The sequence below is a fragment of the Tauraco erythrolophus genome, chromosome 8, assembly GCF_009769465.1.
Source record: "Tauraco erythrolophus isolate bTauEry1 chromosome 8, bTauEry1.pri, whole genome shotgun sequence".
In the NCBI taxonomy this organism is placed as follows: Eukaryota; Metazoa; Chordata; class Aves; order Musophagiformes; family Musophagidae; genus Tauraco; species Tauraco erythrolophus.
Genome location: NC_141472.1, coordinates 39,287,074 through 39,302,212, shown reverse-complemented (window position 1 = coordinate 39,302,212; position 15,139 = coordinate 39,287,074). Strand labels below are relative to the sequence as shown.

The window sequence follows — 15,139 nt, the reverse complement described above, 5'->3', positions numbered from 1 at the left end:
TGATAGGGTTCTGTCTTGGGCAGGAAGAAACAATAACAACAACAACAAAGTGTAGCACGTGCATGGTATGCCATACCCTAACACCTTTATTTTTCATGCAGTGTAGTTTTTTGGAGCAGATTGTTTCTTACTTCTGAACTCTGATGACAAAATGAGCGTTATTTCCTTTGGTCATCCAGTAGAGACTTGGTCTTTCTTATTTTTATATGTAACTTCATGGGTTTAATCTTTCTTCGTTGCTTTTTTTTTTTTTTAATTTACCTTGTTCGTGGATGTGATTTCCCACGAATATTCTTTTAGGTGATGAATTATCTAACCATTCAGTATCACTCACGATTTTATTGCTATAGCATCATGTGCAGTTTAATCTGGTCTTCGGACATTTAAAAAAATAACTTATCAATGCAGCAGTACCTATTTTAAATATGTTGTGACATGACTACCATCTACATCATGTGTTTTGAGCTCAGTCTTTCTTTTCAGAAGAGAGTAGGAGAGGTTATAATTTATTGTCTGTCTTGCTTTAAGTACACACTTAGAGAAGTATCAGACTGTGAAGGAATGAGTAAGTACTTACTGTGTGATCAATCCCACCCACTAATTTCTTCTTAACTTTCCGCTTTTTAGTTGTAAGGATCAGCCTTGCAGTTCACTTTACTCAGGTTAGACTACTTCTTCTAAGCTGTAACCTAAGCTGGCTATCCATACGTGTACTTTCGTTTCTGTTGTGCTGTAAAAGCTTCATCAACCTGTTAAGGCTAAAGGTGTGTGTTCTTACAGTTCAAGGAAATGGACACAGTGTCTTAGGGGTCTTTTTGTCTAGAAAACCATGAGAACCTTCATGACATTGCTATTTTTCATTGTCAATGGTAGTCCTTTGTAGAACAAACCCACAGTTAAAGAGATTGTATTTGTAAAAGTTATGCCAATAGACACTTTCGGTGTTCTTCCAGTTTGAGGAATCATACAGGATTCACTCTGCAAAAAGGAGTGTTTTTTCATGTCACACAAGCTTTCAGGAGCTTTTAATTGTGAAAACCAGTGCCTCGACAAGTCAAATCCAAACTCAGCTGATGTTCTAGAGGAGATCCAGAGAGATTACATACACTTTGGAAGTTGTTTTTCATTTAATTTTAGCCCACAATGCATCATAGGCTTCGTAGAAAATTGAAAGAAAGCATTAAATACAAAAGAAGCTAGATGATGTATCAAATTTATGTGAAAGTGACACTGAGTTTAAATCAGTATATTTGAGTGGCCACCTCAGAATAATCCTTACAATTTCTGTTCAGCCCTAACAGAAGTAGACCTCCTAATTGTTGCCAGTCTCTCTGGGAGAATTTGTTACTGAAAACCTAGGTTAAAATGAGGCAACAGAGCAGTACACAGGAAGAAAGAACAGAAATCAGTAGCAGTTAAAGTCACGGAGCTATCTAAGGAGGTAATTTGGAAGTCTGACTTGTTCAAAATTGCTACAGGTTATCAGTTCCAAATGAAACAATGGGGTCTATTCTCCTTTGAGAGAGCGCCCAGGGGAGAATTTTACTCTTATTTTCTTTGTCGTTAATCAATTCTAGGCAGAATAATACTATTATTTCAAACTTCTGAACCAGTTTCTATAGTATTCAAACTAGAAACCATTTCAAAGGCACTCTAAAAAACATGTATGAAGTACTTTTTAAATCTTTATAGATCTATAGACCTACCTTCCATCTGCAAGTAATTTTAAAATAGATTGAAATGACTGAAAATGAAAATGTTTCAACAGAAGCAAGCATCTATTTGATATACGCTATTTTTAATATTATATGCTTATATCCTCTCATACCACATCTCCTATGGACTGTTGTTTGTTTTGTCAACTGACAAATAGTGAGTTGACTTTATTTTTAATGATGTGGTGATCTGAATAGAGATTTCTTCTACGTGGAATTAGAGGTCTCAGTTTGACCCAGAGAAAGTCAGTGAAAGATAGTATATTATTCACAAAGTAGATTCTTTGTGGTTTTAATGGACCAAACAACTAATGGGAGTCTTAATTAAACTAAAATCCTGAAGATCAGGATACTAAACTTATTTCCAGTTATGCATAAGATGATTACCACTGTGCATTGACCCATTAAGCCAAAAATACAATATATTGGATGGGATAAATGTATGGGGTTTTTTCCTTCTATAAAAATCCAAGTTTAACCCCTAATTTTTGAACCATCTGCTAAACCTCTCTTCTTTACTTCAGTGTCCTTCCTTCTCTGCCTGCCCAGAAGCAGAGTGCCAGAGGGACGTCTGTTTTCCTTCTTCCTTCCCTGGTGAACATGACATTGCAGATGAGCAGCTCTGAAAAAGTCTAAAATTTCTATCAACTGAGAACTGAGAGAATACCATCTTAAACCAACTCTCTGATAAACCATCTGTGTGAGCTGTCTTCCATCCCAGTAAAAATGCAAATTAATATTAGCTTTAGACAGTGGATGACATGCTAGTTGGTGACTAATTTGCGGTGGGAAACAAGAACGTGCCTCATAGCATTTCTGGGGACTGTTTTTGGTTGTTCTAAGTTGTTTCAAAGCTTATGTTTATGCAAGGAAAACTGACTTTTTTTTAAAAAAAGTAAAGAGTCTCAGCTTCTAAACTTATAGTATGATCTTTTTTTATCACAGGTAGGAGTTTGCGATAACGTATTTGTTAACCAAAGCCTGCCTCAGTGTATCTGTAGGAAAAAAAAAAGTGCAGCATTCAAGTAAGTTTAATGTAGTGATACAACACTAGAAAAAAGACCAATAAAGAAGCTAGAGACTAAGGAAGAGAGAGGAGACAAAAAGGAGCAGGAGAAGGCAAAAGAAAGCAAATGAGAAAGAGGAAAAAGTATTAAGATGAGACACATTCAATGAGCTGGGTTTTTTCCAAGCTGTGTAAACAATGGCATGGAGACATTTTGCCAGTCTAACATCTTTCACAGCACAAAAGGAAGTATTATGTGAAAAAACACTTCTTCTGTTTTGAACTTTAGGCACTAGTGTCTATAGAAGGCAAAAATCTTTTCACTGCTAACAGAACGTGTCAGATCCTGTGATGTATTGTAAGGCTTTTTACAGTCTGAATCTTTTAAAGGTGTTCCAATGTGTACTGCTATTCTTCCTAACTAAATGGGTCCAATTTAACTGTCAAAAAGGCATTTAAGTTCCCATTTCTCTTACAGAGGATTAGATTTGGTACATTGTATGAGATTCCTTTAGTTTTGGAGCCTTCTTCTTCAGGAAAGAATTTTTCAGTCTCTTAAAAATAAATACTTTAATATTGTTGCTTTTCATTTCATAAATGAATTGAATTCATTATAATTGTATATATTGGAATACAGGTCCAGCGATTCTCGCTTTTTAAAGCAGGGAAAGTGAGAGAGTATTGTTAAGTCTAGGACATTTAGATAGTAAAAACTAAAATTTATTGTTGCAACTGCTACCTTGTTAGTACCAAACCGAAGTATCTGGTTTATCTTTTTTATTTTTTATTTTTCCTCTGGATGTGACTACATATCATGATTAGTGGGTAAAATTTATGAACTGTTTAGTAAATAACTGTTGCTATAGATGGATAACATTTACTAATTTTATATTAAGTAATTGTTATTCTAGTAATATGTATTTCTGCACATTTCATGCTTTGTTTAGCTGTTGCTGGTTTGAAATTCTGAAGTGTATTCATCAGGGGAGCTGACATACACTGATCTTTCAGTTCACTATGTCGTGAGCATTCCCAACCTCAATATTCAGGAAAGAAGCTTCTGTCTATTGAACTTGAGATTATTCATGAAGAATTAGTACTGTTTGTGGCTGCTTCAACTTTCCACGTTGCCCTTAAATTTTTATTGATATAAATATTTGCTGATGTAAATTTTTACATCAGCAGCTGTGTCTTAGTTGCATAAAATTCAAAAGTATATTAGGTGAATTGTCAGAAAAAAGCTATACAAAGAAATGTCTTTTGACATGTCTCCTTTGTTTTATTATAAAGAGTAATGTGATCCAGCAAATATTATTAGGTTACTAGGCTATTCTGCCAATAATACCTCCAATATCTCTATACTAATTGGTTTTACTTCAACAGTAGCAATAAAAACGTGTGATTATACATACTTATTAGAAGACTTATTAGTCTTAAGGTCCTTGAATGGTATTTATTTCAAGGTGTTAACGCTGAGTAGTAATTTTTTTGAGAGTCTGCATGTAATGCATAAAAAGATGCTGTGGGCTCTTGCAATTAGGAAAAAAATTCTTCCATGATGATTGTTGAGATTTTTTTAAACTTAATAAAATGCTTCCATCTCAATGTTAGCTTTCCATTCTAAAATTCTTTCTGCTTTTAAAGCCTCTTTTTACATGGATACATTAACTATTTTGAAGTTACAATATTGTAACACTTGTTGACTAGTAGTGATATATTGAACTGTACTGGGATGGTTACAGTTTACAGTTAAACAAAATACTATTGTTTTTCTAATTTCTGAGTTCCTTATATTTCCTTAAGTCTATGATTCATCATTATTCCTTTGTTACATTATTCCCTGCCGACCCTAAGACAGTCCCTAAACCTAAAGGGTTGTCAGCCACTGGAATAGGCTGCCCAGGGAGGTGGTCGAGTCCCCATCCCTGGATGTGTTTAAGAAAAGGGTGGATGTACTGCTTAGGGACATGGTTTAATGGAGGATTAGGGACAGTTGGATTGGATGATCTCTAAGGTCTTTTCCAACCTAGAAATTCTATGATTCTAATCAAGGAGTAAGTCATATCTAAGATAATAGAGGAGAGAATATTGTAGGTTTACGTCTCTGTGGATTTGGTTTTCTTCAGTGATCTGTCAGGGAACAGCTATAGAAGGGCTATATCCATTGTTGGGAAAAAATAATTGAAAATAAATATAGATTTCCTCATAGAAAGTTCTTTATTATTTTTACCCTCTTGATAAAAAGGTTAAATCATTCTTTGAAGAAATATTACAGTCTACAAGAAGGTGGACATAGAATTAAATATATGATTGTTCTATTTAGTAACAAACCAGACTTGATTTTTAAAAGCTCGTCATCACAGCAAATTATGATGATGCCATCTACCGTGGCTTGACTAGTGTTTTTCTTAAATGCTGTTAACTGGGAGCCAAAAAGAAACTTAGCACTTCAGAATGTTGTATAAGCATAGTTCTGAAACAAGCTTACTGTTTTCAGAGTCAATTTTTTCCTCATTTTAAAGAGTTGATTACTTGTTCCATGTATATTCAGGTAAAAATGACCTTAAAAATGATCTTATAAATCCAGGAAGCTATTTACCTGGTAGTTTCTTTTGTTGAATGTATTAGAAGTGTTTCTTGAGCAATTATCCAGTATACGTATTTTTATTTGCACATAGACTGAGTGTTTAATTTTCATTAGGAAAACATCAAATGTGTTCCAAGATGTGAGATTTCAGTGTTATACTTTGTACCAAAAACAGAGTTATTTTCTTCTGGATTCTAGAATGATTTTGTTTCTCTTTAGATTATTCCCAACAAATGTTCATTCTTTCCAGTACTGGCTACTGCAGTAAGGAATTAGGAGGGTTACATCCATGGAAATGTTTATAGCATCTTGAACTTAGGCGACTTGTTGCCTTGAAGAACCCAAAACTTTTGTTTATAGTATCTTACTACATTTAATAATCTTTTATGTGTAATAGCCTATAGGATGGTTTCATATTTTGGAGATAGAGAAAAATGATACAGATGTTTGCTGATATGGCATAATTTTAGCAAACCTCTCATGTGCTGTAAAATAATTCTCAGGCTAACTAGGATAGTGAAATAATTGTTTATTAAAGTTCAGAGTTGTTTATGCCATGTTTGATATTTAGGATTTCTGTTATACACAATGGCCTTGTTTTACATGTGACTGACAGAAGAAACTGAGCAATTAAATCGTTCTCTAATTTCTGAGACAAATGGAACTCGTCTAGCTTTTTTTATTACAACTTATTACTGTCTTAGAATTTTTGTTTAGCAAAAAGACTTCCTGCTTTGTGGCTACTTGAAGAGCAAAGTAGAAGGGTAAAGAATTATTGAAGTTCTGATTGTGCAGTCAGTTAGATATGTGAACTATAAACCCTTTTCTTTCAGTGCTTCATTGCTTGTGAAGCATTCTTTTCACCTCAGATCAAATGCTGACCACCTGTTATCTATCACCAAAATCTTACACAAACAGATTGACAGAAAGCAGTAATATCTCCTGTGACCAGTCTGGTATAACAATTGACAGGCTGTATCCTGAAAAGTAAATTGTGAAAGCCAATTCAGAGAATGAATAAAGATCAAGCAGGTGTTTAATGTTAAGTGAACATTAAAGCCTTTTCCGAAGTTTTGATATTGAAGTGCCATTTATGCTCAGTTTTATTACTTTGATGGCTTTTCAGTATTAAAAAAATTATGATGTTGACAGTTGTTCTTGCTTTAAAACTTTGCTAAAGAAAGACTTGGCAAAAATATAAGATTAAAGGGAAAAAGGTAATTGAACTGGTGCAACTGGAAAAGTTTTGACTGTAAACATTCCAGAGAATTTTAAAAGTAAAAGATAAGAGATAAAAATCTAGGAAACTGAGAAATAGTATATGCAGTATATACATTACCAAAAGTCAGTGGCATCAAATGCTGGATAATTTAAACTTTATGTCCTTTAGTATTTTTAATTTTCTGTTTGCAGTAATGGGGGAGCTCTAATCTGAGTTCTTCAGTTATTGATTCGTTGCTTGTCTGTTCCCTGGGAAAGTCAGATGAAGATCAGCATGACAATATTTATAGGCTGCATCTCATCTGTGGGATGCAATCCGTCTTCGTTAAGTTCCGTAAAAGTGATAGATAGCATTTGGCAACATAATGATGTGATCACTCTACCATTGCCTTTGTAAATCATAAGCTGTTGCATTCTCTTGTGTAGATATTTAATCAGTTATACACCCCATTACTGATTTAATTCAGAATGTCAGTGGCAGGTGAATAATGTGAGTATTTGTATATTAATATCATATTGTATTAATGTTCCTTTCATTTAAGTATGCTATTCATGTGAAAATCATAAACTGTTGCTTCATGGCTAGAATAAATTTAATCAGTGCTGTAGGCATCTAATGCCATCAGTGTTTTAATTCAATATGTCAGTGAAACAAATGTGTTTCTTTTCATTTCCAGTTTCTTTATGCTTTACTAATTCAGAATATTATGTGATGCTGTGAAAATATGAAGCTGAGAGTAAAGAAATTGCTAATTTTTATCCAGTCAGTAGATTTTGGGACTGAATCCCCCAATTGTAGCACCAGATAGGATGAGTACGTATTTCTCATGTATTTTAAAGTAACTGAATATATAATGATAAATTACCTTAAAAAAAAAAAAAAAGTACTCTAGAATATCCCTTAAGGAAGTGTAAAATAAGTTAGTATAAAATAATATCAGTGCAAATTGCTGATGATATAACACTAGAATGCAGTTGCTTTGGAATCTCTCCGGTCTCCTGGCTTTGGCAATATGAAGCTCCTAGAATATTTTTGTTTTAAGGAACCACCTGAAAGTGGCTAAAGGACTTTTCTGGGTTCGTTTCTGTTCTCAGCTGGCACCTGTTTTATCACTGGGACAATGATTTCTATGAATTTTAAGATTCTTGACTAACCTCTAAACCAAAAAGTCTATTTCAACCTAGAAACAACATAAACTCAAAAAACACTGTATTAGCACTGATAACTTACTGCACTGAAGGTTTGCCTGAGTAGTGTACCGATGGTGGTACTTTCAGCTCATACAACATGCTAATAAAAACAAAGTTAGTTTTATTTTCCATTATAAGAATTTATCGAAATCTTGGATCGCTTTAGCACCTACTCTCTAGATCTTATGCCATTGACTTTAAAACCACCTTATTATTAATACTAAAAGCATTAATGGATTCTCTTCTGTATTGGTGGAGTTCTTAATTCTATAAGTAAGGAACATGATAAAACTAAAAGTTCCTTGGCAAATAAAAGTGTGTGCTTGGTATAAATCCTTCAGTATTTGTACGTTTGGTGAAGTGAAGCAAATGCACTTGGTATGTGTTTGCAGCAAACAATTTTATATTTAAGTAGTATTTTTTGGGGTTTTTTACACCAAGGCAATTGAATTTCTCTGAATGTTTATGTTGTGGTGGTTCTTTTCAGTGGGTTTTTTGTTTCATTTTAATTTAAAAAAGCATATATTTTACTCTGAATTTTTCAGTTTGTGGTATTTTTGAAGCCATTATCATCCACAGGCTTATTACCTGAATTTTTTGATAGTTTCAGATTTAATTAGCTTGAAGATGTAATCTAATAAGGAGCCCTCTCTTCATCTTTGAAAAGCATATACATGTCAAGCAGTTCCTGAATTTTTGTTTGTGATAAAATATTTCCTAAATTGGATATCAGATATATGATTTGAGGCAACTTTCGCAGCCTAATTCTGTTGCCAGATTATTTTGGGATGTTTATTTTTTGTTTGTTTGTTTTCTTCTTTCCAGTCACAGTCTTAGTCTTTGAAATTCCTGTTATGATAAAGACTTTTTGAGGTTTTTTTATCTTAGCCTCTTTATTTTCTTTTAAAGTTGTTGCTGCATTTCTCTTTTAAATAAAATGTTTTATTGATTGCTTTGGTTTAGTTCCACTCGACTCAGAACATATGTATAGATGACAAGGTCTTTCAAAACTGCACATTTTAGATATTTTGTTAAAATAAGAAGATGATGCATTTTTCATCTGTATGTTAAATGTTTGCTTGTTTCCATATATGGCATAACTTTCCATGACACTGTTTTCTAAAAATTAGAAATCACAAATAGTAATGTTGAATTAAGCCTTCTTCTGTCACAACTTACAGACCTTGATATGAATTTGTAGTATCATACGTTGGTTTGGTTTAAGAATCTACAGGATTCTGATCCCTGTAGAATAATGGAGTTCTCTTCTTAAGTATAGAAATTACAAGTAAACCTACAGATCTTGTATTTGAAGAACACTTTCATCATTCTGCTAGTGGTGTAGTTCATCACATCTAGCTGTGGCAGGAACAAGACCATTGCCTTTTGTCTACTACAGAAGAGTTTTAGGCTGTGTTATATAAACAGTTTACTTTCAAATTTCTTGACAGATTCAGACAATGAACAAAGCTAAAGTTGACAGAAATTCAAGTGATTACATGAGGGAAATTTTTTTTTTTTCCTGATAGTCATCTTTCAAATGAAGAGCATGATTTGCATCAAATCCTAGCTAAATCCTCACCTCCTAAGGGCTATGTCTTTAACCACAAGACAAAGACTTGATTTCATTTTTCTAAAAACTTCCATAATAAAGATGAGGAAACACTTGACATTCACAGATATGAAAGGTAAAAGTAGTGCAATAAATGTTCTGATGGTTTGTTCATCACAAATAAAGTTCAAAATGGGTCAGAAAATGTCGGTACATCTTCTGTCATTTTTAATAGAATCACAGAATATCCCAAGTTGGAAGGGAGCCATAAGGATCATAGAGACCAACTAGATTAGTAGATACTAATTGTATTCCTGGCTCTTTATTTTAACATTTATGACACTTACTAAATTTTATTTTAATTTCACAGTTAGTGGAAGATTTGCAAGAAGTGACCAAGAAGTATATCAGAGCCTGTATCTAAACTGTACAGATTTCTGCCCCTGGGAGTGATCCCTGGGCCCAGACCAGAGAGCATAGTGGTTCATATATGCAGTCCTTGACCTGGTGCCTCTAGAATCCAAATTTCCTTTGAATCCTGTGTTATGTTTCTCTGACTCTGAGAAATTATCATTATTTTTAGGATTTCTTCTGGCTTATGCTACCTAAAATAGCGTGCGTGCCTGTGTGTCAGTCCTAAGAGCGTTGTTTTGATGTTATGATGTCAAGGATATTTTTCATGTCCTGAAGCATGGTGTGAGAAAGTTAAGAGTTGTTTGAGGTATAGAAATTTTAGTGATTGGAAGGTCTCAGTAGGCAAGAGGAGCAAAACCTGATTATGGTTTTATTTATATTCCCAAAGAGTGGGGGTTTTTTTTTTAAAGAGTAGCAAACTTTTGCCAGAAGAATACCTGGGTTACATCTCAGAAGGAATCAGTTGTTTTGCTCCAGAAGGTTGCCCTGGTATAAAGTATCATGCATGTGGTGTTCAGGGGTGCATGACCCAAGAATGAAGCAACTGACTTTCCCAGTTCAGACATACTCAGAAACTGCAGAAATCATAGTTGATAAGAAGCCTGCATTCAGGCGTGTTAACTGAGTTTTAAACACTTCAGTAAGTGTTTGCACATCTCTGTCTTGACATTTGAAAGAACTGATTATCTTTAATTTCAATTGGATGGTTTCAGAAATGAAAAATAAAAACTTCACTATTCCTCAGTATGTTTTTGATAGTTAAAATTAAAAATAAATTAAATGCAATATTTATTTGTCTTATTAAAGAAAGAATACTCATAACCTGTTCATCTTTTTTAAAACCAGGATTACCTAAAGGGTCATTTTTGCAATGATTAGAAGAACTTTTTATAATTTTCAGGTTGCCTTCAATTAAAGATAAACTCAGTCACTTTTTGAAGTTACTTGTAAGTGAGCTGAATTTATCTTTTTTTACTAAATGTTTCCTTAATAAGTCAGAAACCCCATTTTACTTATATTCGCCTCCACTTAAGGAGTGTCATCTAATTTACTTTTTCTATTCTTTTTTAAGACAAGTTACTGAGACTTCTCTACAGTATGTCATGAAAATTCAGCCAGATCTCCAAATAATTTAGAGAAATATAAAAAACTGATAAATAATTATTTCTCATAGGTTTGATTTATTTTCCTTATGGTTTTGATTTAGTGTTTGCACTTTCAGTGTGATCAAACTTACTTTGGGACTTTCTATTTTGTGTGTATGAATTGCATGGTAAAAATTACATCTTCTAGCAAGCCAAATGTAAATTGTTATAACCAGTGTAATGTAATCCTTATTATATTTCTAGATTCTTGCCTTCAGTAGCTCATTAATAAGCTGCACGAACCTTCTGGTCTAAAATTATTTGTTTCTAACAAAATAATAAGTGAAGTAATCAACGTACATTTCTGTAGTAATTCAAAAATAATTGTATGAAATAATTAGTCGTATTTCTCATAGCCTGTCACTTTTATATATTGGAATCAGATGCAATTTATCTTTTCTGGACATTAAATATATGCTTTAGCTGCTTATTAATATTTGCTTTTGTTTCTAGCTCACATTTTTTATGTAGAATGAACGAGTGTGGTGTTGTGGCTTATTAAAACATTGTATTGATGCTGAGACTTTCAGAGTTGGTCTTTTTTTTAGTATTTTTCAGGTATTTAAAAAAAGCCTACGCAGTTAATAACAAAAGGACACTGATCCCTATTAATTTATGTCTGTGTTAGAAAATGCATTGAAAGGTAATGCTAAATAATACAAGTAATTAGTGAAAACATGCCCAAGACTTGGCTTACATGATGTTTGAAGTTATGACTGTTTTATTGCTCTTCTGAATAAATGATTATTTCTAATGCATTATCTGGGGACGCTGTAGTAAAAATACTAATTTAATGACTGTTAGAATTGGCAAATATAGTACAGAAATATTAATAGTAGTCTTACTTTCTCAGTTTATTTAAATTTATGAAAAAGTAATAAGACTTTGATTTCAATAAAAAATAGACAAGTGAAACAATAAAAGAATTGACGGAGTCAGTAGGCTGAAGTAGCTGAACTCTGTGATCCTGAAGGATCAACTTCAAGGAAAAAGAAAAACTAACATCTTGTGAGAAGGAGTTTTATTTGCCATCTATCTGTAACCGTGTATTCCAGATGTTGGGTCAGTGGAGGGACTCGCTTATCATAGAGCCTGGGACACTCTCTATTGGACCAGTTCAACCACATCCTCAATCACAAGACACACTGTTGACCAGAGGCGTCGAGGAGCTTTCAACCGGGAAGCAGTAATAACAATGTCTGAAGATGATCATCCACACGTGTTAGCTCTAGATGAATGTCAAAAGTATGTATTACATCTTTCTTACCAAATTTTAATTTTTGCTTAACGTCAAGGTCATGGCAGCACTTTCTTTCTTTCACAGTCAACTAATACTGCTGGACCCTATGAAAGTTAAGTAGATTAGGAGACAAATGTTAGTTCTGCAATCACTTTAAAAAAAATAATATTAAGATACAACATTTTTATGGTTTTATGTTCCAGATCGAATAATCATTACAGTTTCATGGAATGTTAAAAAATTTAAGGTGTTAATGACTTAAATGTAAATTATCTAGAGCGCTAATTTTACTGATTTCTTATGTCAGACTTGGTACTTTCATTGTTTAAATAAAAGCAAAATTAATTTAAGCATTTACAAAATGCAATCAGAGTTTCTTGTGTGGCAAATTGATAGGCCCATGTGTTTATCACAAAGATCAGTGTTGTACAACTCTTGTTATGTAAATACATACATTTTTGGTGCTTGTGGACAACATCCTGGAGAGAAGTCTAATTTAATCCCCTTTCTGCCACTCTCAAGAAGACTTCGTTTCCTAGTAAGGTAGTAGGAGGGTTTATATTTCTACTTCAGCCTCTTGCTAGGAAGTGTTTTACAAATTTGAGTTACTTTAATCTTCTCTGTTAATTGTGGACGAAAGGCAACTGCTTTTTCTGCTTCTCGTAACTGTCTCCCCTTTGGGGAGGCTGGGCTACATTTCTGCCCCATTACTTTCTGTTTTTAATTTGTGATAACTGAACATACCATGTTGCGTGCGCAGTCAAGGAGGTTATTTCCATGTGCGGCTTCACGTACAGTTTATGCAAATTAAAGAGTTTATGCTGTGTTGTAAAATATGATTTATCTAGGTATCATAAAAAACCCAACGAAATACTGATGGAGATTGCAATGAGAGGATGGGCAGGTTCTGATGAGTGTATAAATTACATCCACAACATATTCCATAACATTTTCTCCACTATTGTGTAACAGTAGCCAGGGGCCAATCGTGCCTTCTGTAGAGCATATTAAGGTCACTTGATTTCCTGTTATCCACCTTCTGCATAGCAGTTCTAAACTGGGAAAAGTAGCAGATTAATTTCACTGTTAGAAATTACTAATACACATATTAGCAGAATTAAGTTTATATTGTAACCAAGTTATTAATCGTATACAAGTTAATGAACTAGGAAACTCCTAAAGTTTATAGGATGTTGGCTATCACATTTTCTTATTCACTATCGATTATCACAATTTCTTATAGATGCTATTCATAAGTGTTGCTGAAAACATTTGTTTTTTCTGTTGCTCATTTCATAGAGAATTAAATTATAAAATGTATCTTATGGTTTTGTTTGTTATTTTGATTTTAATACAGCTTAATGTTTTGGACTAACTGGAATGAGCAGCTCCCAAGCATCATGAGATCTACCCTCTCGGGCAAAAATGCCCAGGTTATCATTAGTACAGATATTCTGACACCGAATGGACTTACCATTGATCATAGGGCGGAGAAACTTTACTTTTCAGATGGCAGCTTGGGAAAAATTGAGAGGTGTGAATATGATGGATCACAAAGATATGTAAGTAAAAAAAAATCCCGAACATATTCATTGTGAATCTGCTTGTTTGCATTTGTTCACGTCTTTAAAATGAAAATGTTACAGAAGGATCTTCAGTTGCCTAAGCTCCTCCTAATATTAGTTCTATATTAGGCTGAAAATTGAAAATATTTCTGAAGTACAAGTAATGCTCTGTTTACTCAACACAATCCAGTTTCTGGATTGCCTGGAGATGCAGACCCTTACCACAATATCTGTTTGCATTGGTGTTGAGCCTGAAGCATCCCTGTCCTAAATGATCTATATCAGCTTGAAAAAAATGTAGAACTAACTTCACTAGAAGAGATGGAGAAATGTTTTGCTTTACATAGGGTGATTATCATTTTCCTTCCATTGCCAAACGTTTCTGAATGCAGTAGAATTTCTTACGTGTAATGGTTGTGTTAGTCTACAAATCTTTTTTTTTTCCTTTTTTAACTATGTCTTTTCAGATATATTTAACTGTGCTCCATTACTCTCTTATAATACGTTTTGGTCCTTGAGTGCTCTATTAGTTTCAGCTCAAGTAGACCTTTTGCTTGGAATATGCTGAAGGCAGTTGATCTGTGCTCACAATTTTGTTGCATGTTTAGCACTACATTTGTCATATTTCGTGAAGTCTTCCTTTTGGGGATTTTTACCTCCCAAAGCGCGTGATAAAATAAATGAAGGGCATGTTCTGACTTGTGTTGTCTATTCCCAGCTCTACAAGATAGTGTTTGGTACATCAGCTCACTGTCGTATCTATTAATGTGAGGAAAAAAAAAAAAATCCTTCATATACTATACAAAAGCTTTTGAAGTCTTTTTGCATCGTAAATGAGAATTAGATGTTTTTCTGGAATCTTATTCAGAGAAGTTCCACAAACTTTGTTTAGACAAAATTTCCTTATCAGAGCAAAATAAGGCATGACTAGGCACATAGTTTTGTGTCATTTCCTTTCTCCTTTTCGTTTTATTTGTATACATTAAGTGCAGCTCACTAATGTTTTCAGATGCAATAACTACATCAGAAACAAACAAAAGCTATATGGATTCTAAAGTATGCAATCTCTCACTATATATTTGCTGTGAAAATTGGTTGACTTTCTGTGGGTTTTTTTATTCAATTAATCCACTTGTGTATCTGAGAATAACATACAGAAGGCAGTTTGGTGGGTTTTTTTGTCTTTGTTTTGTTTTGTCATTTGAAAGATAAAAATGGAATTACTATCTTTCCTTCTTTCATGTTATTTCTTGGTTTTTATAATTGTATCTTCTAAATGCTATACAAAATCAGTACTTTTTATTTAAATTTAGGTCATACTTTCAAAGATGATTAATATGATTTAAATATGTATATATATCCTTCAGTTACTGCTACATTTTTTGTCAGATAATGTAACAGAACAGCACATGGTGTTCCAGATGTACATCTAACGAATCTGTATTGAACCACGTAACAGCTCAATAGTATTTGCAGAATTATTTCTTATTCTATCTCTTATGT

General features: G+C 33.5%; 1 protein-coding gene across 1 annotated transcript in view; it reads left to right on the top strand.

Moving 5' to 3' along the window:
* The window catches only part of LRP1B (LDL receptor related protein 1B), a 583,373-nt gene that overhangs the window by 409,111 nt on the left and 159,123 nt on the right, over positions 1 to 15,139 (top strand). The window contains exons 42-43 of the mRNA XM_086616175.1: positions 11,887 to 12,076; positions 13,429 to 13,633. Coding sequence (XP_086472301.1) covers positions 11,887 to 12,076; positions 13,429 to 13,633 — 395 coding nt within the window. The remainder of the gene's footprint in view (positions 1 to 11,886; positions 12,077 to 13,428; positions 13,634 to 15,139) is intronic.